The sequence below is a fragment of the Brassica oleracea genome, chromosome C7 (genome assembly GCF_000695525.1).
Source record: "Brassica oleracea var. oleracea cultivar TO1000 chromosome C7, BOL, whole genome shotgun sequence".
Classification (NCBI taxonomy): Eukaryota; Viridiplantae; Streptophyta; class Magnoliopsida; order Brassicales; family Brassicaceae; genus Brassica; species Brassica oleracea.
Genome location: NC_027754.1, coordinates 42,861,248 through 42,884,763, shown reverse-complemented (window position 1 = coordinate 42,884,763; position 23,516 = coordinate 42,861,248). Strand labels below are relative to the sequence as shown.

The following is a 23,516-nucleotide window of genomic DNA, read 5'->3' as shown; positions in this document are numbered from 1 at the left end:
TATGTTGCTTCTGAGGAGAGATTGTGAACTTATACTAACCTCATCTGTATCACCAAGGATTGAAGGGTTTTTCCATTAATGGAACAATAAGGTATGGCTTTAATGGAAATTTTCTGTGGATCAAATTCGGCATCCTCACCAATCCAATTAACGTAGGCGCTTCATTTTCTGAATTGGAGGGTAAGGGAAAATCAATATGAAAGGCTAAAAGATTTTGAAATTAAGAGTCGGAAAATTTTACCAAACGATGACGTAAGCATACTTGCCACCAACATGCATAATCGGAGCTTTAAGAGTCGCCGTGACATTCTCAATCCCCGGCATCTGGAGTGAAGGATGGATGAAGCCGTGGAGGAAACACCGTCTACACCTTCTGTCATCTCGGTATAAGCCGCCTCTACCGTCCATGAACGTAGGTGAAGAAAATAAAGTTTAGGTTTGTATGGATCGAAGGTTTCTCTGGAGAACAGTTGATATTCTGTGGTTTTTGTAATGATTTTTAAACTGAGAAATACATGAATTGGAAGATAATTCAAAATGTTTTCGATTTTGTTTTAAAGAAGCAGTGATGGCAACAGTTAATGGAGAATTTTTGTGGAGTGAATGAACGAAGAAAAATTTAGTTTCGTTGAAGGTTTGTTAGGTGCCACCTGGCTCAAAATACCCCATGCTAGATGGTGATGTGACTTAAGGAGAATGAAGAAAAATCTCCTTTATTATTATAGATAGATATCCTAGTGTTGTACATCAAAAATGACACGTTCCAATTTGAACAATGTGTAGTATGAATTTTATTCAGAGGTTAAAATATATATATGTTGACATTTATTTAAATTGGTATTAGTTAAGCTCCTCAACATACTAATTTAGTTAAAGTTAATATTAAAATTTTAGAAATTCGGAAACTTCTAATATTAAAAAAATACAAAATCATATTATTAAAATTAAATATTTTAATTTTTAGTTTTATATATTTAAAATGTTTTTTTTTGTTAAAGTGTTTTTTTTTTGTTGTCGATATATTTAAAATGTGGATAATAATTTCATTTGAAAACATGTCCAATGTTTTCAGTGGATATTTTAAAAATTATTAAAAAAATTAGAAAGATTATGAGAATAGTTTCTCATTTAAAATTTTATTAAAAATCTCATTTAAACATTATATATTAGTAAAATCTAAATAAGATTCTCAAAATAATGAAAAAAAAATAATAATTAAAGTGATTATTCCAAACTTGAGAACTTCAGTTTAGTAGTGTTGGGTTCATAAACTATTATCTAATATTCTTAAATTAATTATAGATGCTCATTTAATTTTCATTATTACTTTTACTATAGTAATATTTTAAAAAATATTATTTAGATCTTATCAATGGTGTTTTATAATTTTCACCCCATTTGTCATCACATCTATAATTTTCTTATTTAATTTAAATTAATTTGTCATCACATTCATTGTCTTCTTTTATTTTGGAAAAGTATCACATCCATTTGTCACCAAATCTCTTTTCTTGAGTTGCTTTAAATCTCTTCACTAATATAAAAATATATTTAATAGAAGATCTAATGATATCTTCCCCATTTAAATAAAGAAACTTTTATAAATTGGATGATTTAGAAAGAGTTATTCTTGGGTTTACCCCCTAGGGTGAACCTCTAGGTTCACCAACCAATAGGATTTCATTATTTCAAATTCGATATCTTTTAAAAAAGGAAACAAAATATTATCAAGTTATATTATGTTTTTAAAATAAAAAAGTAAAAAAAAATAGTAGTTACAAAAAAAAAAAAAACTCCTAAAATATTGTTAGCGTTGTCAGCAAAACACTAAACCCTAAATCCTAATCCCTAAACCCTAAATCTGAAACCCTAAACCCTTGGGTAAACCCTAAACCCTTGGGTAAACCCTAAACCATTGGATAAATCATAAACTCTAAATCAAAAACACTAAACACTAAAATCCTAAACCCTTGAGTGTTTTAGTGTTTAGTGTTTTTTATTTAGAGTTTATGATTTATCCAAGGGTTTAGAGTTTACCCAAGGGTTTAGGGTTTCGGATTTAGGGTTTAGGGTTTAGGGATTAGGATTTAAGGTTTAGTTTTTTCTTGACGACGTTAAATTTTTTTTTTTTGTAATTACTACTATTTTTATTTTTTATTTTTTTATCTTTTTACTTTGAAAATATAATATAACTTGACAATATTTTGTTTCCTTTTATAAAAGATATCAAATTTGAAATAACATAATCCTATTGGTTGGTGAAACTCTAGGTTCACCTAGGGGTGAACCCAAGAATAAGTCATTTAGAAAATTCATAGCAACAGAGAAGAACACTAATACTAAAAGTGCAACTGAAACAAATTAAGACAGAAGATGGATTCATTGACAGATGATATCTGCGCACTGGTACTTGCAAAATTACCGATTAAGATCTTCACAGTTTTCAAACTTGTTTGCAAGCAGTGGAAATCAATCGTAGAGTCTCCGTTTTTCCGTAACCTTTTCATGTCTCTGCACCAAAACTCGGCCTCTTCTTCATGGTCCCTCATGTCCATCATGTCTCCACCGATCACGTAGACCCAGAGATGGTGGGTTACTACTACCAATGCGACACTTGGGGACTTAAACGACCACTGGGCTCTTTCATCAAGTCTTTCTTAAACGACAAGAACCTGAACCACAAATACGTACAAGTAAGTGCCGTGGCTTACTCCGATGTTGGGTGGATCTTGATTTATGCAATGTCAAAAATCATGGAGAAGTCATCCCTCTATGTGGCTAACCCGGTTTCACATGAATGCGTAGAAATATTTATTGATCCTCTTCCTAAAGGGGTTGAAAGGAGTCAATTTTGTTTCTGGCAATGGGGAATAGCCACACGAGTTGAGAACGGCATCCTTTTGGGTTACACAGTTGTTGTCTTTAATCAAAAGTGGAGTGACACAAAGTTAAGTTGTCTGATATATTCATCTGAGACAGGCCTGTGGAGTCTGGATACTTCCTTTTCCAACTATTATTACTGTCAAAATTCGATTAGCTTGAACGGTAACCTTCACTGGCTCGCCCGGAACAATGACTATCAAGAAGTTGTATTATCCATGGATTTCTATACTAATAGCACGGGTTCTGATCGATGTCGTGTTTCGCCTTTTCCTGATTTAGGAAGAACTACCAAATTCAAAAGATCTTGTACACCTTGTCATGGGTTTCTCATGTATATGAACATAGTCTATGCAACCAAAGTGGATGGCAACTAATATCTGAAATCTCCCCTTTTTGATAATCCAGGTATCCGGACTTCTCACTTGGTCCGACTATCCCACCGCATTCAACCGGAACTGGCGAAGAAGGTCCTGGAGGCCAAACGGAAACCATGTTAAATCCGCTGTAGCCGGAGCTCGAATTCGTGACGGCGGGCACCTCAGCCGAGGTTCTTTTACCACCAGACCACGAGGCCCGGTTGGTTTCGACTATTCTTCGATGACAATAAACCCCTTTGATGCAAAAACAGCCTATTTTTGGAGCACGGAACAAAAAAGCTTGCTATATATTAACTTACACAACGGTAAGTCTGTGATCTGTAATTGGTTCCAACTTACAAGCGGCGGTCGCACTATGATTCCCGCTCACGACCCGAGAGCTATTATTTCTCTCAAAAATGCATACACCGAACAAGTAGACCTTATCCCGTTCGTTCTCCCACAATGGCTGTATCGAATCCCGAACACTGTGAGAAGAGTTTAGACTTGGTATTTGCGAGTCTTCTTTTGTTTTCTTGTTTTGGCTAATTATTGTTATTTCGCAAGATGAATACATAGTAGGACGACTTTTAATTTGTTTATTTTTTTTTGTCTAAATGTTTACTTTTTTTGTAAATTTGATTGCTATTGTCCCAGACACAACGCAATTAGATTCCCTTTATCGTATTACCATACATAACACACCTGAACACAGAATTAGTGTAGTTAACTATAAGAATCTCCAAAAGCAATTTCAAATTTTGAAGTTCTTTCAATTCACTAAAAATGAGATATTTCTAAAGGGCAAATTCGTAGGAAATCACCGTCAGCTCCATATGATCAATTTTTTTTTTTGTTTTCGTTGGTTGAAAATTTTCATGGATTTCTATGGACAAAAATCTATCAAAAATTCTACTTATACACGTAGACTAGAGCATGATTAATTGGAGTTCTTAGAGATAGAGTTCTCACCTTAATTTAAGAACTGGTTATTAACTTTAACAAAGAAAAATGTTAAGAACCTGTTCTTAAATACTTATTTTTTTTGTTAAAGTTAAGAACCGATTCTTAAATTACGCTAAAAATCCCTCTCCTAAGACCACCTCTAATGAATGTTTTTTCCATTGGAGTTCTTAAAATATGTATTATGTATATGTATATATATGTATAAGTATTTGTGGGGTTCACGATTTTTGTGGAACTCCACAAATATTTATACCTATATAATATATATATATATATATATATACATAATATATATTTTAAGAGCTCTAACGGGAGGAGGTGCCGTAAGAACTCCCATTAATCACATTCTCAGTGTTTGAAAATTTCGTACTTTCTTTCTTTACAATATATATTCGCTGATGAATGCATATAGACAACGGACCCCTTTGTGCCGACGTTGCGTATCTTTTTTTTTTTTTTTTTTTTTGTGCCGACGTTGCGTATCTCAAGTACGAATCATGGTTTTCTTTTTTTTTTTTTTGTGACACACAATAGCTTTTTGAAGCTAAGCTTCTTGATATTTGTTGATATGAGTGAAGATTCAGCGACCTGCCTAAGCTCAAATGCAAGATACATGTCTAATAATAACCACTGTGTTGTCGCGTAAGAGTGAAGTAATGCCACCAAATATATGAGTTTAATCAGGCTAAGGGACCATATAATAAGCAGTTCCCGTGATGGAGCCGAGCGTATTAAGAAGAGGTGAGGATTGTTTTTGCGCTAAATGCTAAAAGCATGTTTAATGGGGGGTTTTTAGGGTGAGGTTCTTAGCGGAATATAAAAATTCGTCTTTTAACTTTTAACTAAAAAACTAAGAACCGGTTCTTAAATATGTAAGAGACGGGTTCCGCTAAGAACTCCATCATAAGAATCTCCGTTAAACATGCTCTAATGTATCAAAGCTTTAAATTAGATATTTAGACAATTTTTTGAAAGATATTTCACTAATCTAATTATTTGGCCCACCAAGATATTATATTAATTTCTTTGTAGATAATGTTTTAAATCTTGGGATCCATATCCAATATCTTTCTGTTTTCTGATTTACTTAACCTGAATTTTTTTTGTTACTGCTTCTAAATCAATTATCTCGAACTCGCATGCTTTGTATCCGAAAGAATACGAAGTCTTTTTTACTTTAGTTGAATAAAAACCCGGAGTTTCCTTTTACGATATGGTTTGTGAATTTATGAATATAAATACAAAAAAGTTTGATTAACAACCAAAATAACCCATTAAATTAATGTGATCTTATTCATCTCTGAATAAAGTCGCTTCTGTCGTCTCAGCCATTCTCTCCCTAATTCAACACAAAATATCAAGAGCTTTCCAGGATCCTAACAAAAGTAAGGATTTTTAATAAAAAGATAAGATCAACGTTTTTTCTCCTGTTTTTTTTTTGTCATCTAACTTGCTCTTCTTCTTCTACGTTACAAAATAAGTACCTTTATATTTGTTTTGGTATACGAACTCTGTTTGTTCGCTTCTTCTTCTTTCTCTACTGGTTTGCTCTGTTTGGTAGATTTATGAAAAAGGTGTTTTTTTTTGTTTTTGTTTTAAGCAACTTGTTTAGTTTCTGGTTCAACTGTCTCTTTTTATGATCTCTCCGTGTCTGTTCTGTTCTTCGTTTATTAGGGTTTAGATTTTTTTTTTGGAAAGTATCTCTGTTTATAGTAAACCTACTTGAAGCTGAATCAAGCTTAATTGGATCATATGATTTTGCATGACTTGTCCAACAAATTTTAGTACACAAGAGTTTATAAAGGCTTGAGAGTATTGATGTAGGTACAATTCTATTGTTTTAATCTTATAATATCTCCTTTTGTTAGTGCAAAGCTAAGTTACATTGAAGTGTTTAAATGTGGTTTCTCAGTTACCATGTTCGATCATGAGAGTTTTAAGTAACGAATGTTGGTTTATTTGGTCAGGTTTGTAACCTAAAGAATGGGCTGCTGCTGCTGCTGTTTCCCTATCCTACCTGAAGTAAAGCTTCTTTCTAAATGTTTTTCACTAAAAAAATTGTTATTTTTGTTTTGTTTTCTTGATGTTTTATTGTTCTTTATGCAGAATTTAAGAGGTATAGATGAGAATGTTCCTTTATCTCGTACCTCTCCTTCCTCTGTGGTACCTACTGGATCAGTAGATAGAAACTTGGCCTCTAATCTATACACTGCACCGCTTCAACCTCCTCTTCCTGTATCATTCTCGCCGAGAAATCCGTCGAAATCGCCAACAACTCAGAGCAATCCGAGCCAAGAAGCTAAACGCACTCTTCCAGAGAAGCAAACATGGCATGTTGGTGATCAAAGTGATATTAATCTAAAGAAAAAAGATCGAGAAACCATCGACGAATGTCCAATTTGCTTAGAAGGTACATTCAAAGTTACATACATTTTGTTAAATGTCTTCCTTCTTCATTTGATTTTTGTTTGTTTTTTTTGTAGAATATGAAACAGAGAACCCGAGACTGCTCACTAAATGTCGCCACGATTTTCATCTGGCATGCATTCTTGAATGGATGGAAAGAAGCGAAGCTTGTCCTGTTTGTAACAAGGTTTGTCTCAGTATCAAAAACCGCCTTTTTCGAATTTTTCGAGTCACATGACTATAGAGTTTGTTTCTTTTCTTCTTTTGGCAGGAGTTGGTACTCCCTGAGTCATAATCAAGACACAAGAAACAAAGAGAATGGAACAAGAAGTGTGAAGACAAGGTACATAAGATTTGATTTAGACTAGCATTAGGTGATAGTGTTGTGGAACATGATGAACTTTGTTGCTTTACATTCATAAGCTTTGAATTCTCCTTTTGATTGTTCTTTTCTTTACCAATCTTTTGATTAATTTACATCAGACACAAGAGGACATTAGGATGCAGACAGAACTTATATTTTATTACTAAACCCTCTGTATAAAATCTAATTCCTATGCCTAAAATAATGATTATGAAAAAAGAAAAAAAACTCTAGCCTTTATAACTTATACAACAAGAGATAAACCCTAAACCCTAAAGACCTATCTCTATTTATTACGGTGAAGTGTTGTGACTCTGATGAACATTAGATGAAAGCCTTGTTAATTTACTTAATGTCTCTCTAGCCGACACAGTCCCAGGATGATCCTCACCCGAGATAGAAGTTCTGATGAAGATTGCTTTTCTTATTAGATCATCAGCCACACCGAACTGCCCTCCACGTAGAGTCAACTTAGCTCGAGTCTCCAGCACGGTGGCTCGAGCTAAAGCAAGTTCTTCCCATAGAATAGGGTTTAGCTGTGCACTTGTCTGAACAGATCTCCAGCAAAGCGACTTGTCTAGCCACTTCTCCACCGGCTTCACCAGCGTTTGGTCAGCCGCTTCTAGCGCGTTTGTGCAGACCCTGAGCAGCTCCACGGCTGCACCGCACCGCGAAAACGTCACGAAGGTTCTAATCGCTAGAGGCAAGATTACTTGCTTCACAAGAAACAGCAGCTCTGTTATCTTAAGCTGAATACTCGGAGCTTCGTTGCTGAAACCGAACAGCAAGAAACAAACCGCCCATATCTGATCCGCGGTTTCGACGCTCCAGCCTCGGTTTATCACAGCCCTAACCATCGCGGGAGCAGTCTCGTTCACCATCACTCGATTCCTTGCGTAGAGTCTCAGTAGCTCGTGTATCTGTACAAACCCTAGCTTGACGTTACTGGCTCTAGCGATGTTGAACCTAAGCAACATAGAAGCAGCTTCAGCTCCTGATCTCTTGGAGTTCGAAGACGCAAAACCACAGCTTATAGCTCGTCTCAGTCTTCTCCACAGACATCCTCTATGTTTCTCAGGGAGTTTATAAGCAGCCAAAGCTAATAGAGAGGCTGGAACAGGCCCCGGAGCTAACCACCCGCTCGCGACAACCATTCTAGTAGCTAAACCCCTCGGTCCATCCGCGTGGTCGAAGATCGAAAAACACACTTCAAACAGCTGCAACAGAAACACCCTTCTTCTCAAGGCACTACTACACGAGGACATCTCTCTCAACGGCATTCTGTTTATAGTATCCAAAAGCCGGGTCGGGTTTATAGGAAGCTCTGACAATATAGCTCCCACGATACCTAGTCCCAGCGTTAACCTCCCTAGCTTCTCTTCAATCACTCTCAACGCATCCATCTCCTGAACCGGATACTCCTTAACGTTCCCCTGCATCAATGCCATCGCTTCAGCGGCAGAGAGGTAAGGGAGTCTCAACGGCTCCATGTACATAACTCTGGAGAGACGCGTAGATATCAAAACATGCGTCTCTCCTCCGAACCTAGGGAGAAGATCCATCACAAGCTTCGAGTCCCACCAGTCCTTCTCGCTCTCCAAGTTATCGATAACAAGCAAGAAGGGTATGTCCCTCATCAGCTCTCCCCTGATCCTCGAAACCGCGGCATCCTCTCGCTCTTCGAAGCTCTTGAACCGCGCTCTATCGGAGCAATTCTCCACCCCGACGTCAACGTCCAGGTACCGATAAAGATTCAGATAGTTCTGCCTGATGTAACGGCTCTCGCCGCCTATCCAGAGAACCATCTTGTACCTCTGGTGATGCCTGTATGCAAACTCGAGAAGCAGCTCGGTTTTGCCGATCCCTGCTTCTCCAGAGACGCACGCCACGCCTTTCCCGCAGGTGATTTTCATCGATCTCTTCTTCTTCTTCTTCTTCTTCCTCGTCTTCTTAACTAACTCAATCTCTTTCTCCCACTCCTTCCACGCAACTTTCTCTTTCCCTTTGTTCTTCCTTTTCTTCGTTGGTAACTCGAAGTAATCCTCTCCATCTCCAAACAAAACAAACTCCAGCTCTGACAGCTCCTTCTTCCTCCCAACGAAGCTTTCGTTCCGCGGATACGGAAACTCCTCTTTCTCCGCTTTATCTCGCCATTTCGCCACCCCCTCGACCACGCTTCTCCTCCCAACCAACTTCGTAGCCAACAACTCAACCGTTCTGAACACACAGTCTCTCCAGTTACCTTCCCGAGCTTCGAGCTTCCAGTCGTCCACGCGCGATAGCCCGTTAACCGCCTCTTTCCACTCTTTCTCAATCCCTCCATAGCACTCCCACAGCTCGCCTCCGTGCTTCTCCCACAAGTCTCCTCTCTTCTCGACTATGTCTCTCACGAGACAGTCCTCTCGAGAGAGATCGAAGAAAACGGGAACTAGATTCTTCTTGTTGGCGAAAAACCGAAGTTCCTCGATCGTGTAAGGGTTCTTGAAGGACTTTCTCGTTAGGATGACGACGCCGAAGGGAGCACCGTCCATTGCTTTCTCGATTATCCTCTGTTTCCGAGAGCTTCTGCATTTTGCTCTGTCCGACATGAAGCAGCTCATCCCTTGAAGCTCCAACTCGGCTCTGAGCCAGTCCACGAAACGGAGGAGAGAAGGGTTCTGACCGTGCACCCCCAAGAACACGTCGCAACATCTCACCCTGTTGTAAGAAACTGACGCAGAAGATGTCTGAGTATACCTAGAAGGTGTGTAAGCGTTATGATCAGGTTCAAGATTCTGAGATTGAGGAGGCTGCAACTCGAGCTCAGGGTCTTGAAAGCCAGAGCTGGAGGTAAGAGGATCGAAGCTGTCACAATGAGCATCAGACCGAGTTGATTCGGATAGTTCTTGGTGGATTTTGGGAGATCTTGAAGGAGATTGGTTAGCTGAGAAGAAAGCAGTTGAGGAAGATGAAGACATGTTCCTAGAAGACATTGTCGGATACTGTCCGAGCCTGGAACTGTCGCCTCGAGAATCCATAGCCACAATATTTCCTTGATTGACAATCTATCAAATCCCATTAATGCAGCCTATAAATCCATCAAAGCTAATCTGATAAGGAATATTAAAAAAAAAAAAAAAAAAGTCAAAATCATGAGAAGATGCAAGATTTAGACAGAACATGAAGCCTACAAGGAAAGTTTATTACAGCCTCAGAGTATACATACACCCATAAAGCTTTATTTTTTGAATTTACAGGATGGTTTTCACATTAACACTTGCCAAATAATTGATATTGAGAACATTGCAGATCTAACCAGAAGGGGAAATAAAATAATCATTTTTATTTGTGCTTATTCGTACAGAGTGATTTAGATCTGAAAAAAACTTACATAGCTCGGCGTCTTGAATAGTAAACCATCAACAAGACCATCTTGAGCTCTTTCTATTCCAGAATGAATGATGAACACTACTAGAAGACTGAAACTTTTTCAAATTGTGGGGGATGAGTAATGTGAGAAGCCACTGGAATCTATATAGGGTTTGGTTAAAAAGTCCACCTGAAGAAGAAGAAAACAGTTTGGATTAAAACGACTACGTGTGTGGATTCAGTTGAAGAGAGTGTATCAGTCAATGAGAAAGCTTTGAAGAGAGAATGAACACTAGAAGCTTTTATAGAGTAATAGTAGTCCAATGCATTGCCATTTACAGATAGACTTTGATAAGGACTCTCATTTCTTTGTTGGGTTTTTATTAGGAAAAAAATTACAGAGGAGACAAAAGCTGGGATCTTTTTTTTTTTTTATAATTGAATTATTCAAAGAAAGATTGAATTTTGATCAAAACCCAGATGAGAAGATGAAATGTTTCATAATACCAAGAAGAGGAGGCTTACCGTTTTGTGTTTGAAGCAAGTGAAGTAGATAAGATAATGAGTAAGTTATTTTTTTGAATAATAAGTAGTAAACTTTAAAGGGTCCTTATCCAATATACAGAAACATGGGCACTGTCAAATCACTCAAAAGAATCACACATAGAGTCTCTCTCTCTCTCTCTCTCTCTCTCTCTCTCTTTCAGAGATTTGCTTATATATTTTCTTGAAATATTATTTGTTCATAGGAGGAAGAGAAGAGACAGAGATTGGGAGAAGTGAAATTTCGAACTTAAAAAGAATTTTGAATAAAAAGAACTGAGACCTAAACGGAAGAGAGCTCAAACTAGGTATGGCTTATGGGCTCCACATCACAAGTCATTTTCTTATTGAACAGTCTTTTTTGATTCTGATGAACAATGATTCTGGTAAGAAAATTTCATAAATCTAGTCTTCTTGTTTTAGAGGAAACAGTGGTTCACCGTTCATCATAGTCACGTCCCTCCACTTACCAGGATATGGACGTCACTAACCTTTTGTGTCTGCTATCTTGTTGATAATGTATACTATATGTTTCCATCATAAAGAGTATTTCATTAACCATAAATAGGATATACATAGTTGTTTTGTGTTTAAATGTAAAGAGTATACATTTTTTTTTTTGAAACACATAAAAAATGACAAATGATATACAAGTTTTAAAATGCTGATGGATAGTTGACACAACAAAAGGAATCGTTTTGTGACGTGCAAGTGGTAGACCAAAAGCCATGAAGTAGATGAAATCGTTGTGTTTTGTTTTACTTAGACTAATTCATATATAAAATAAATGTCAAATCAAATATTGTTTTGTAAATATATAGTGCTAACTAAAGGCTGTTGTAACAAAAAAAGAAATTTATAGATTCCGTTTCATTTGGATTAGTTCATGTTAGTTATCCTAAAACTAACGTTCAAGCCAGTTCGGAGTTGACACGCAAAGGTGATTTAAGAACTGATTTTGGGTCTATTGTTAATAATGAAGTTTTACTATTCATATCCCTTGCAACTAATAAGTTTCGACGTTTTAATAAATGAAATTNGGTTGGGTTTGAATGATTGAAGAGGTAGGACCATCCCATGAACGTAGTTTAATTCTCTGCTTTTCCAAGCAATAATTACATTTCTAAAATAAAGTCCAATAAATTATGTTTTGGATTAATGTATTTATTTATTAAAGGGCTGTCTTATTTCTAAAATAAAGTCCAATAAGTTATGTTTAGGATTAATGTATTCCTTATATATTAAAAGAGGAACATTGCATTTAACGTGTTAACACTAATATTGGCACGTGTCATGTAGAGAGACACTCTCACATATTTGTTTCCTTATTTTCCATCTTTTGGAGCATCTTGGCATTTTTTTTGTGTGATCTTTTTAACGAGCTTTTGATTATAAACTAGCCTGAGAATTGAAACACTTCCTAAACAGTTTGTAATCTTCTTCACACCTTCGAGGTTTTAACATATCTCATCAGACATTAGGTGATGACAATTTTTATAGACAAAAAAGATTATAAATTGCAAACTGAGATGAAAAGAGCTGTGTTTTAAGAAAAAATAGAGAAATCCAGTCTAATGAACATAGAAGTCTCATCTTCCTTCTTCGCATGACCTACACGACGATCCATCTAGGTTATTCTCGGCGAGGTTCTTGAGATGGGGACTTTAGTCGTGGACAAGCGTCACACAAACTGAGATGAAAAGAACTGTGTTTCTCGACTGAACCTGTGAGAAATCCAATGCATCCATTAGTCAATTACTGAAGTCTTGAAGAGGAGAAGAGAACCTATAAGTTTATGTTCATTAGATCAGCTTTGTGAGGCGACTTCTTTTGCATCTTTGTGCGTAGCTGTTGATTATTACTGTCATCTTCTCCCCTTGTTTCGTCAAGCTTAGAATTATCGTTATTACAAACTACTGCAGCTCACAAACTCTTCTCCCCTTTCTTTCGTCAAGCTCACGAACACAAATGATAACATTTTTACATTACCAATGATAATAATTTTACGTTTGCATGGCTGGCCAGCACACTCTTACCTACCATATGTTCTTTTAAGCATACTGTTTATTCTTTATTATCACATATAAATTAATGGAGGTGGTGCATACGAAGGCAAAAAGGATCGAAGTCTTATGAGATCATGGAGATTTTGCAACAGAGTTGATAATTGGTACATGATCTATAGGATAAACACACAGCTTTCAAGCTAAACTAGAAGAGTCTCCTTTTTTTTCTTGTGTTGTGCAGATTGTTGTAGATGAATGGCTAAGAGAGACACGATGAATGGCTAAGAGAGACACGTAAAAACCAAAAAAAAGTTATATTCAGACGCGATTATTAGTTCCAAGTTGAAACTTCTGATTGTGAGTTTACCATATTGAACCGGTTGGGTCCGAGTTGGAACGTCTATTGAAATCAACGAAAATAAACCACGCTTCAGTTCGGTTATTTCAAGTTTAGTATATGACGGTTGCATATTTTGCTAATATGCGTGATTGAGTTAATTATGAATAGGGGATTTGAATATATTTCAAAAACTTAGTTTATGGCAATAGATTTAAATCGTATTATCAGTTTTATCTTTATGCATCTTGATAAAATTGAGCTTTTTATTTATAAGACTTCTTCTACAATATTCTTCATCGTTAACCTCCAGCACTTGTGCATTCTCCAAACCAAAATAAATAAGACTTTCGAATGGTTCTTATATTTCAACGGAGTAAAATGCAATAAAATTCAACATACAATCAAACCGATGTCCACATTTAACAGACTCTATGTCTTTTTATCTTAAAAATACCAAAAATAATAATTTTATCCCGTGCAAGGCGCGGGTTATCACCTAGTTTATTTATTAAAGGGCTGTCTTATTGATGTATGCATTTGTGAAAAGCCTTAAAATTGGGAACAGTGCTTAAATTTTGATTAACAAAGAAAACGAATAATCTGGTTTTGGCTCAATCTGCAAAAGGTTTTGAATACTAAACGTATGATAATGAACTAATGTCTACCATAATTCGAATCTTAAAAGGCTAATATGCTTACAAAATTGAGATACTTTATGAAATCAATAATGGGCAATAGTCGTGTGTTTTTTGGTAGTAACAAAACAACTTAAAGGATGTGCTATTTTTAATGGTTCACCGAATGATGTTCTATGCATCTCTTGTTGCTTCTCATGTCGCTCCAAACACACAGTTTTGTATGTACATGCTCACTCCCCCCACCCCCACGTACCCTCACGTGATGTTAAACAAACTGTCCTGATTCCTTCCACAACTTCAATTTCACACGACTCATCTACGGCTCCAAATCAACGCGTCTCCAACACTCGCATCACAATCCTTATGAATCCGTAATTAGGTTAAAGAATTTTGAAAACAAAATGCTTTAGCTTCATCCAAAAGAGGAAAGAAAACTGGTTTAAACCAAAAAGGATAACGTCAAATGAGTCATATCAATGATGGAGCTTAATTGAACTTTAAGTACACATTCATCTCTTGTTGAAATGTTGAAAAGGACGCATCTGCGAGAAGAGCAATTATTCTATAGTAAAATGAATACTGCACACACGGCAGAACCATACAACGAATGCGTCCGAATTGTACATGTACCTTATGATAAATACAACATCAACAACATGCATGATTGACTTTTTGGTAATAGTGAACTAAAATAATACAGAAAAGATATATGAAACTTTACTATTACCAAATAAATAAATTACATTTGTAGTGCCACGGATTAGTTTGAAATAGAGTAAAACAAATGTGTGAACTAAGATCCTTTCTTCTATGTGGTTTGGTGGCTGCTCTGCACAGAGAGTTCTGAAACATTACTATAGTATATTCATTATTAGCCCAACCACAACGATCCATCTATGGTTTTTATCCATGTTATTTTGAATATATTTATCTTTTTCTAAATCTAGTAAGTATACAAATATATAAAAGAGAAAAGAGATAAATAAAGTTAAGTTACGATATTTTCTATAATATATATATTCTCACTAACTTAGACACAAATCACACCCAAAATGTAAAGAGGTTTGAACTTACTTCATGTTTTCATTACAAAACATATTGATTGGACTTATCAGAATTTAATTGGTTGATGTTGCTGACAATATAGCAATGAATTGTATTCATTTCATTGTCATTGAATCTAGTCACAAATATGATACCTTAAATTGGAGCCTGTGAATATGATGGAAACATTTTCTTACTGCAAACAGTTTGTACAGCTGATAATTATTATGAACAGTTTTACTATGTCCCATTTTCTATGGTTTAAGATTTACTTATAGCAGTCACAATTTTTTTTTTTTTTTTTTGAAACACTAGCAGTCACAAATACTATATAACATTTCAACATCGTTCCAACATATAAATTAAAATCATAATTCCTAAATCAAATTGTTCTCGTCTATGCATGTGTAGTGTAATTTAGATAATGCACATCAGCTGGTTCAAATAATTTCAACATCGTTTGGTCCAAATAATAAAGTGTCATCTCAATGCAGACTACAGAGACTATCCAATTAGCTCTCTTCTATAAATAAAAACACTCCATGTCGACAAAACTGCACGTTATGCACCGAAGTCCAAATACAAAAGTTTAACTAAAAACTTTAAAGTTAATTTTTTTAAAGAAAAATTAATAGAGTGTAATTTAAACTGAACCATCCTCATTGATGTTCATTTCTGATGTTACTTTATTAATGGAATGTCAGTATTGTCTACTCGTGGCTTCTTTTATTCGAATTTAAAACTTTCGCATATATAGTTGTTAACAAAACATTTTCTCCTTTTCTTGAGTCTCTCTGCTCTCTAAACCAAGGAAGCTTTTTAAAAGCCACGAACCAAATAGGTCAGAACCAGAACTAAACCACATTTTGCGGAGTTGGAATGATTCATATTTGTTGTAACATTTTATATTCTCTGGCAAAGCCTGAAATAGAAATCACAGTCATTCAAACGTGAAAACCATCAAGGTAAAGTGATAATGGTTTAGCCAAAGAATATAACATGTTACAACAAGTGATTTTCATGTTTCCAATGCTTAATTAGCTCGTGGGTAATGATTAGATGAAGGAGATGAGGGAATGAACTCATTTTTGATACTCTTTTACTTATGTGTCACAGAACTTTTTGGCATTCTTTGGGTCGCCGATACTAAACAGAGAGCTCATCAAGCTTTAAGAGTTACAAATCGTATTGAAATTAGCAAAAAAAAAAATCTTACAATTAAGTCATTTTGGTATTACAAACTAACCATGCAAACCAAGTAGCTGTCAAGCATTTCATAATCAGAGAAACGAAATTTGTTTTCTTTAGATCTGAGATAAGAACTTATTCTAGCATCAGCCTCTTTGCTTGACAAAAATAAACACCAGTCTCTCGGTATGGTAGAAACTGAGGATTTTAAGCTCCAGACAATCTTTTAGACCTCTTGATCAAAATTTGAACTTTTAAAATTGGAAGAGGCCGCGCGAACGCAGACCTCCACTGCCACAAATTATGACGCAAGCTCTTCCACTTGGGAAGACTTTAAGCTAAACACCCTTCCTTAATGTGCAATGGGAGTCACTAGCTTAGGCCACTCTTCTTCTTGATCAAGAGTCGACCCCGTCCGGGTAAGTATCTTTCAAAGTTCGACCATCTTCTTATTGTATACTACGCCATGGACGAGTGTCATACAGTGAAGCTTCCGATGTTGGGAGAAATGTTTGCAGACGTTATCTACAAGGCAGGGTTTCGTGGTTTTATTAATAACCCTAAATTTATACCTAGATGGGCCTCAACTTAAGGCCCTCCTCATGACTTGCCCAAAGATAACCCATTTTACCATGATACTCATGATCAATGTCTTAGCCATGGTATGCTGAATTAAACATGTTGCAGTACTATGCGATTTTTAACTATGTTTCGTTGCTACCATCTCTTTGTTAATCTGATTCTTTTCAACATCATCATAAATGAAAATTAGGCTCGCTTGTACGATATATACTATTAAAGCAGGATCCTATTGTCCTTTTTACCTTAACCTGCCTCTTTCTTTACTAACATTGCATGTTTCATTAAGGGCAATCAAGTAATATTAATAACACATCTATATTGGGTCATTTTTTTTGGATCCAGCCCATATCAGATCTCTCTTGGGTCATTTGGGCCGATTAAGAAATCAGATCCAATTCTCACATTTTTTTTCCTTCGGGCCATTGAGTCCAAGTTCAAATAATTTTTTTTTCAACTATTCTTAATTATTATTTTTTTCTTTTCTTAATATAATTTAAGCATTCATAAAAAAAATTGAAATTTTTCATTGAAAAGTATAAATCTTTTTTAAAAGTATATAACTTTTTTTTAAAATATTAACCACATAATAAAATTAATTTATCAAAGTTATACCAACTTAATTCATTAAAGAAATAAAGTTTAATTTTTTAAACATAAATAGTCATTTAAAATGAAATACGATAAATAAAGATAAAAAGTTTAAGTCTTTTATAAAATAAAACACAAATATATGAAAATATGACATTTACTAAATATTTGTCAATTGAAAAAAATAATAATAATAAACCCGCGCTTTGAAAGCGCAGATCAAAATCCAGTATGTATTTATAATTAAGAGGCTAAGACTTAAGTTGAGTCACTAACTCGAAAATACATTACATAATTTTTCACTAATACCGATCTCCACCGCGCCACCACCTCGCCCTACACATTCCACGAAACAAAAAATCATTGGTTGCATTAGTAAACAAAACATTGATGTAAAGAATATATTTTAAATCTCACCAAGACTGATCCCATCCGGGTCGAGACTTGGACATGCCGTAACGTCCGTAAGGAAAACCGTAATGTTGAGGGCGTTTGGCGTTTTTAAACGCGCAGCAACCAACGCAGCAAATAGCGATGAGGAAGAGAACGATGACGACGTTAACAATAAATAGTTTATGCCAATCGCGCCGCACCGTCTCTAAAACGCCAGCTCTACACGAGTCACAGTCGTAGCAGAGCACCGTCGCAGCGTTGTTCCACCGGTAACAATCCGATTCTTGCTGTATCGGCGTCTCCGTGTTGTACACGCACGATGTCGGTGGTTTGCAGCAGCCAGACTATATATAAAACAGTGATTAATATCCGAAATAAGTAATATGTTAATTACAACATAAATAAAAGGAGTACCTGAAGAGGAGTCAAGTCCTTTTGGAGATAATCAATAGGAGTCCAAAAAGAGAGCTTAGAACAAGTGAGTGAGCCCAAGAGACAAGTCTTTATAGTCAACCAATAATTAGCATCCATAACCCTTGTCTTAAGCCATGGATGATATTCTTCAAGTTTAAACTCTTTATAAACTCTACCAGTCACACCCACACCACCACCATGGTTAGTTACAATAAACCCAAAAAGAGTCAAACCCATGAGCGCAACTATGATGAAGACCATGAAGAAGAGGTACACCCACAAGACCCAAGCCACGTCACAGCATGCTCCTATCAGACCAGCTAGTGACAAGACCATGATGGCTAGTCCTAAAACCAGAAGTGGCTTCTGAAGGAAATGCTCGCATGTTGTCTTGCTCCGACCCATCCACAGAGCTGATCCTATTATAACTATGGAGGAGATTAGTGTTAGGATGTTCAAGAATCCTATCACTGTATTGCTCATTTTGTTCATTTCCCCTCCCTCTTTTACTGTTGTTTAAAAATTTGGAGTTATTCTTTTGTGTGTGTGTGTGTGTGTGAGTTTGTACTCAATTTTTCTTGCTGGCTTGTCTCTCTCTATATATATCTTAATAACATATGCTTCAGCCACTTTATATTAGACATTTTTAATATATAACTAATAAAAAGTTGCTGTTGGTATATACACATTCACACGTACATTATGATCAAATTTCAAATAAAAAACTTAGAGAGAAAACAAAAGAAAAAAGTTGATAAAATTATTCTCTTAACTTTTTATCTAACTTCTTGGTGTATGCTACTTTTTATGTGATAATGTATGTGTCTTCACTTGCTTTATTTTCACCACTTTGGAATTTTGATGAGTGGCTTTACCTTTTCTCAATATTTTTTTTTTGTTATTTCGTAGATTAGGATCTTTGAAGCTTTATCTCATAACAATTCAAAATGTTGGTTGGGAGACTTTTTCTTCAATATAGGCTTTTATGTTTCTTGGTTAGAACTTGGCCATTAAGAAACATCTCTCAGCTCCAATATCGATAAAGAAGTCCATACTTCACAAAGTGGGATAATCATAAGCCAAACTTCTTAACCATTAAGTAACTTCCCCGCCCAACTTTATATCACTTTGGTTCATGAATTCATCTAAAGTTGAATATACGTGAACACAACAATTCCAACTTTCAACATGTAAGATAAAAATTTGATCATCAAAAATATTTTATATTTATCAATTACATCATCATCGTTAAATTCATTTCTTAAAGGTTTTGTCTTTGAATTGCCAGATATTCGATGCTAATCAACTTTCTTTTTCTTGTCTATATCAGCCATTTAATCCACTAGATTACCATTGTTAATTCTCATTTCTCGGGATTAGGTAGAAAGTTAGTGTTTTTTTCCACGAATAAAACTTTTATTTCAATTATTTTGTTCATCCAACCGTGCTGTTTTTTTTTTTTTTTTTTTTTTTGCTTAAATTTTCTGATCATTACTTGTCAGATAAGTATAAATGGCTCGACTTAATATAGGAGAAAAGCAATAAGTAATTATTATCTTAGCTTTTACTGTCAAGCTCAAGCTGAACTCACACACCTTCGTGGCACAGTTGATGCAACTAGTTCTGGTTCTTTGGTTCTGTTACTGAAAATTTAACATGTGGAACAGAAACAAGCATCTGAACATTGAGAGCTTAAGCTCAAAGATCAAGAACCTAATGCATGCACCTACTAGAATTAGAACCTAATGAAAGGTAAGAAATTGAGCGTCTTCTAACAATGTTCCGTACTATCTACATGACAAAGTAAGAAAAAAGAAAGAAAGATAAATTATGTCTTTCTTCTTACAAGCCTGATATAGACTCTGCATTTCCAACCTCGAATCAACCAAGATATATCAGATTTTCAAAATGTAGCCCAACAAAGATACAATTCCATTGACATAGTTACTTGCACATATACAATAATACAATGTAACAAGATACAATTCCATTGGTACATAATAAATTACACATTTACAATGTTACAAGATCGAACTCCAGTGGCAGAATAAGGTAGTAGCACACAAGAGACATATATATGAGATCACTAAGAGGAATGCACATAAAATAAAATATTGATACATATTTTAGCTTGATGATGATCAAATAATATGTGGGAAGACTTATGTCTTGGACTTGAAAGGAATGGCTCTGATGACTATCTGATGGTACAGAGCAGCAAGAGCAGCACCAATGAATGGTCCGACCCAGAAGATCCACTGCAGATATAGAAAAAAGAAGAATCTCAAACTCGATAACATTACCAACTTAAGTAACAGTTTTCCCCATAAAACTCAATATTTGATGCGTGTCATAATTATCACACTTAGTATAACCGTTAATGTGATTAAACAAGGAACTTACATGGTCGCCCCAAGCATGATCCTTATTGTAGATGATGGCAGCTCCAAGACTCCTGGCCGGGTTAATTCCAGTTCCCGTGATTGGAATAGTGGCCAAGTGCACCAAGAAGACAGCAAACCCAATTGGAAGCGGAGCCAAGATCTTCAGAATGTCCAATGACCAAAAGACACATGAGTTAGGTTCTATGCCAAGAATATAAATCAGAATCAATAACAAAAATATCCAAGAAGAATAAGAGTTTTAGCAACATACAGGGACATGAGAGTCTCTAGCACTTCTCTTAGCATCAGTAGCAGAGAAGACAGTGTAGACAAGAACAAAAGTGCCAATAATCTCTGCACCAAGACCTGAACCCTTTGTGTATCCATGAGCCACCAAGTTGGCTCCACCTCCATTAGCCTGATACGGCCCTGGCTGAAAACCCTTGACCACACCAGCACCACAGATAGCTCCAAGGCACTGCATTACTATGTAGAAGACAGTTCTTGTCAAAGAAAGCTTCCTCGCCAAGAACAAACCGAATGTCACCGCCGGGTTAATGTGTCCTCCCGAGATTCCGGCAGTACAGTAGACAAGTGCGAAGATCATGCCGCCGAACGCCCAAGCGATGCCTTGGATACCCACGGAGGCACACATGTTGGGAGCTCTCTTGACCCCCAAGACTGTTAAAACGGTGACGTAGAGGAAAAGGAAAGCGGCTATGAACTCTGCTATGCCGGCTCTGTAGAAGGACCACGACTTGAGCTCGCCTGGTTCGAAGAACGGAGCCGGAGGTGGTTCCTTGTAGTCTTTTCCCTCCGTCTGCGCCGCCGTACCGATTGGCTGCCTCTCCGGGAACTTGTTTGCTCCCACATTCACGTCTTCTTCTTTTCCCTCCATTGTTTCTCTTCTCTCTCACTATGGAATGGAAGTAAGTGAAACGTTGAGGCTCTGCTTTTATAGCCGGGTCCGGTCCATTTAAACAAACAATTAAATATCTAGATTTTAATATTTTTTTCATTTATAAGCTAATCGTTTGCTTTTTTTTAAAGCTGATTTATTATAATATTACAATTTATGATATGAGAAAGATTACATAGACGATTCGACAACCGACAATACTACCTGTCTTTCGAAGAGCTACGCCCTAACTGCTTCACCTGAGCCGTCCTATGAAGATCCACGCCTGACCAGATTTACTTACACCATGCCTGAAGATCTTTTGTAAGCCTTTCTTCCGTAGTTTGCATAATTGTTTAATAAATCATTTTTTCCGGGACTTGAAACCTGGATTTCCTGTAATCTGCAATAAATTGTATAGTCTGGGATTCGAACCCCAGACCTAGGTGTAGAAGCCTTTAAACCTTAACCAGTAGGTTACAGTGCTTCCACAGCTAATCGTTTGCTAATCGAGTAATTTACAAATCTTCTATGTAGTTGTTAACCATGAAAATTTCTCTTATTATTTTCTATATATTATTTTCAAATGTTTATATAAGTTGATAAGAGTTTTTTTTATTAACATAAGTTGATAAGAGTTAATTCAGTGGTTGGGTGGTCAAGGCGTTTTGTGGATCCCCAAGGAACCCGAGTTCGAATCCGCACCACACCAGATTTTCACAGCGCGTGGTCATTGGGGCTTTCACATTCTCTTTCCGGGTAATGGTTTACCATTTTTTTTTATAAGTTGAGAAAAATGCAGTGTCTTGGAGACAGTTCTTGTTCCCTCCATTTCAATTTAATTGTCATTGTAAAGAAAAAAATTCGTTTCAAAATAAGTTTTGTTTTAGAATTTCAATGCAAAATTTATTAATAAGATTTTCCATTTTATCAGTGTGCATAAGCATTAGATAGACAATAAAAATGAAACTGATGAAGTATAACTTAATTAGTCTATCATAACTGATATCTACCTAAGATTCATGGTAGTCCATGTTAATTTGCAATATGGTAATGGTATTGCACACAAGTATGTTTTCGATGTTTTGCATTTTCGTAAAGACTGTTTAGCTATCATTATTTGTTTTTTTTTGTAAACATGTAAGACTTTAAACACGTTTAATTGTTTTTTGGGGATAAATGGTTTGTTTAGTCTTTGAACATTATTAAGCTTAGAAAGTTAGAATCATTTGGCAACAATCAGTGGATGTAGGTAGATGAAATGGACTGGACAACAGCGAAAACGAATGGACATAAGATTAAGCAACCGCAACATCTATATAATTGTTAAAAACCAAATATATTACAGCTCAAATGAAATGGACATATCCAACATTACGTTTCTATCAATTTATTTAAATGATATTATTATGGGAAAATTGGAAAAAAGGACATTCTCACCTTAGATTTGTCTCAATGGAATTTTTAGAAGATTATTTAGGAAAATAAGATTTTAATTCTTGTAAATTCCATAATACCCTTAAAACAAACCAATTAATATGATTATAATTATAACAATGATCTTCGTAATTGATTTAGTATTAAAAATAAAATAAAAGGTAAAAAAAAGATACGGTTGAGGTAAAACCCGTAAAGTTGCCCTAATTTTTTTTTAATCTTCTTTTCTCTGCCGTAGCTCTTGACTTCATCCATGGCGATTTAGGGTTCTTGGAAAATCATTGTTCTTCATCGGTGTTTCGTCAGATGGTTCATCTTTAATCTCGTTTTCATCATCCTCCTCTTCGTTCTCACATACGAAAAAACGAAATCGTACGAGTTTCGACAGTTCATTACAAAATCAAAGTGTTCGTAGATTAATAAGTTCTTGAGTTAAGGCACTTAATAGTTTTAAGTGTGTTTGAATCTTGAATTATAATCATCGCAGGAGCCGAGAGTTCCTCTGGCAAGGACACACTGCTCACGCCACAAAAGAAGACGCAGATAAAGAGGTAACACTAGTTTTTTCCTTCGTGATCTAATCCTTAAGCACTTCTATACTTGAAAAACATGTTAATTTCTGTGCTTAATTTTTTTTAGGTTCTTGAGGCTTTGGACCATTACCGTCACATTTATGAAGAGTATTTTGCAGTCCCAGTTGTAAAAGGTATGAAGAGTGAGAAGAAGTTTGCAGGTGCA

General features: G+C 35.8%; 4 protein-coding genes and 1 pseudogene across 13 annotated transcripts; 2 read left to right on the top strand and 3 right to left on the bottom strand.

Moving 5' to 3' along the window:
- Positions 1–2,373: 2,373 nt before the first annotated feature.
- Positions 2,374–3,257, top strand: LOC106303368 (annotated as a pseudogene).
- Positions 3,258–5,484: 2,227 nt separating this feature from the next.
- Positions 5,485–7,048, top strand: LOC106301396 (E3 ubiquitin-protein ligase At3g02290-like). Of its 6 annotated transcripts, none has more exons than XM_013737778.1 (5): positions 5,485–5,590; positions 6,173–6,227; positions 6,312–6,615; positions 6,689–6,798; positions 6,883–7,048. In XM_013737778.1, the coding sequence occupies exons 2-5, from the start codon at positions 6,189–6,191 to the stop codon at positions 6,904–6,906; spliced, it is 477 nt and encodes a 158-aa protein (XP_013593232.1). In that variant the 5' UTR covers positions 5,485–5,590; positions 6,173–6,188; the 3' UTR covers positions 6,907–7,048. The 6 variants fall into 6 exon arrangements, with proteins under 6 accessions (XP_013593232.1, XP_013593238.1, XP_013593234.1 ...); XM_013737784.1 differs by lacking the exon at positions 5,485–5,590 and adding an exon at positions 5,687–5,705; XM_013737780.1 differs by lacking the exon at positions 5,485–5,590 and adding an exon at positions 5,716–6,025.
- A 69-nt stretch (positions 7,049–7,117) lies between these two features.
- LOC106301394 lies at positions 7,118–10,927 on the bottom strand. Of its 4 annotated transcripts, XM_013737775.1 has the most exons (3): positions 10,849–10,927; positions 10,346–10,513; positions 7,118–10,042 (listed from the first exon to the last, which is right to left on the bottom strand). In XM_013737775.1, exon 3 carries the CDS (start codon positions 9,990–9,992, stop codon positions 7,269–7,271), a length of 2,724 nt encoding a protein of 907 aa, XP_013593229.1. In that variant the 5' UTR covers positions 9,993–10,042; positions 10,346–10,513; positions 10,849–10,927; the 3' UTR covers positions 7,118–7,268. The 4 variants fall into 4 exon arrangements, with proteins under 4 accessions (XP_013593229.1, XP_013593230.1, XP_013593228.1 ...); XM_013737776.1 differs by lacking the exon at positions 10,849–10,927 and having other exon boundaries at positions 7,118–10,064; positions 10,346–10,760; XM_013737774.1 differs by lacking the exon at positions 10,849–10,927 and having other exon boundaries at positions 10,346–10,760.
- Positions 10,928–17,411: 6,484 nt separating this feature from the next.
- On the bottom strand, positions 17,412–18,639 carry LOC106306834 (tetraspanin-5). Its single transcript, XM_013743597.1, has 3 exons — positions 18,060–18,639; positions 17,670–17,989; positions 17,412–17,588 (listed from the first exon to the last, which is right to left on the bottom strand). Exons 1-3 carry the CDS (start codon positions 18,549–18,551, stop codon positions 17,555–17,557), a joined length of 846 nt encoding a protein of 281 aa, XP_013599051.1. The 5' UTR covers positions 18,552–18,639; the 3' UTR covers positions 17,412–17,554.
- Positions 18,640–19,950: 1,311 nt separating this feature from the next.
- LOC106306832 (probable aquaporin PIP1-5) lies at positions 19,951–21,377 on the bottom strand. Of its 2 annotated transcripts, none has more exons than XM_013743596.1 (3): positions 20,715–21,377; positions 20,459–20,603; positions 19,951–20,317 (listed from the first exon to the last, which is right to left on the bottom strand). In XM_013743596.1, exons 1-3 carry the CDS (start codon positions 21,339–21,341, stop codon positions 20,073–20,075), a joined length of 1,017 nt encoding a protein of 338 aa, XP_013599050.1. In that variant the 5' UTR covers positions 21,342–21,377; the 3' UTR covers positions 19,951–20,072. The 2 variants fall into 2 exon arrangements, with proteins under 2 accessions (XP_013599050.1, XP_013599049.1); XM_013743595.1 differs by having other exon boundaries at positions 20,463–20,603.
- Positions 21,378–23,516: the final 2,139 nt, after the last annotated feature.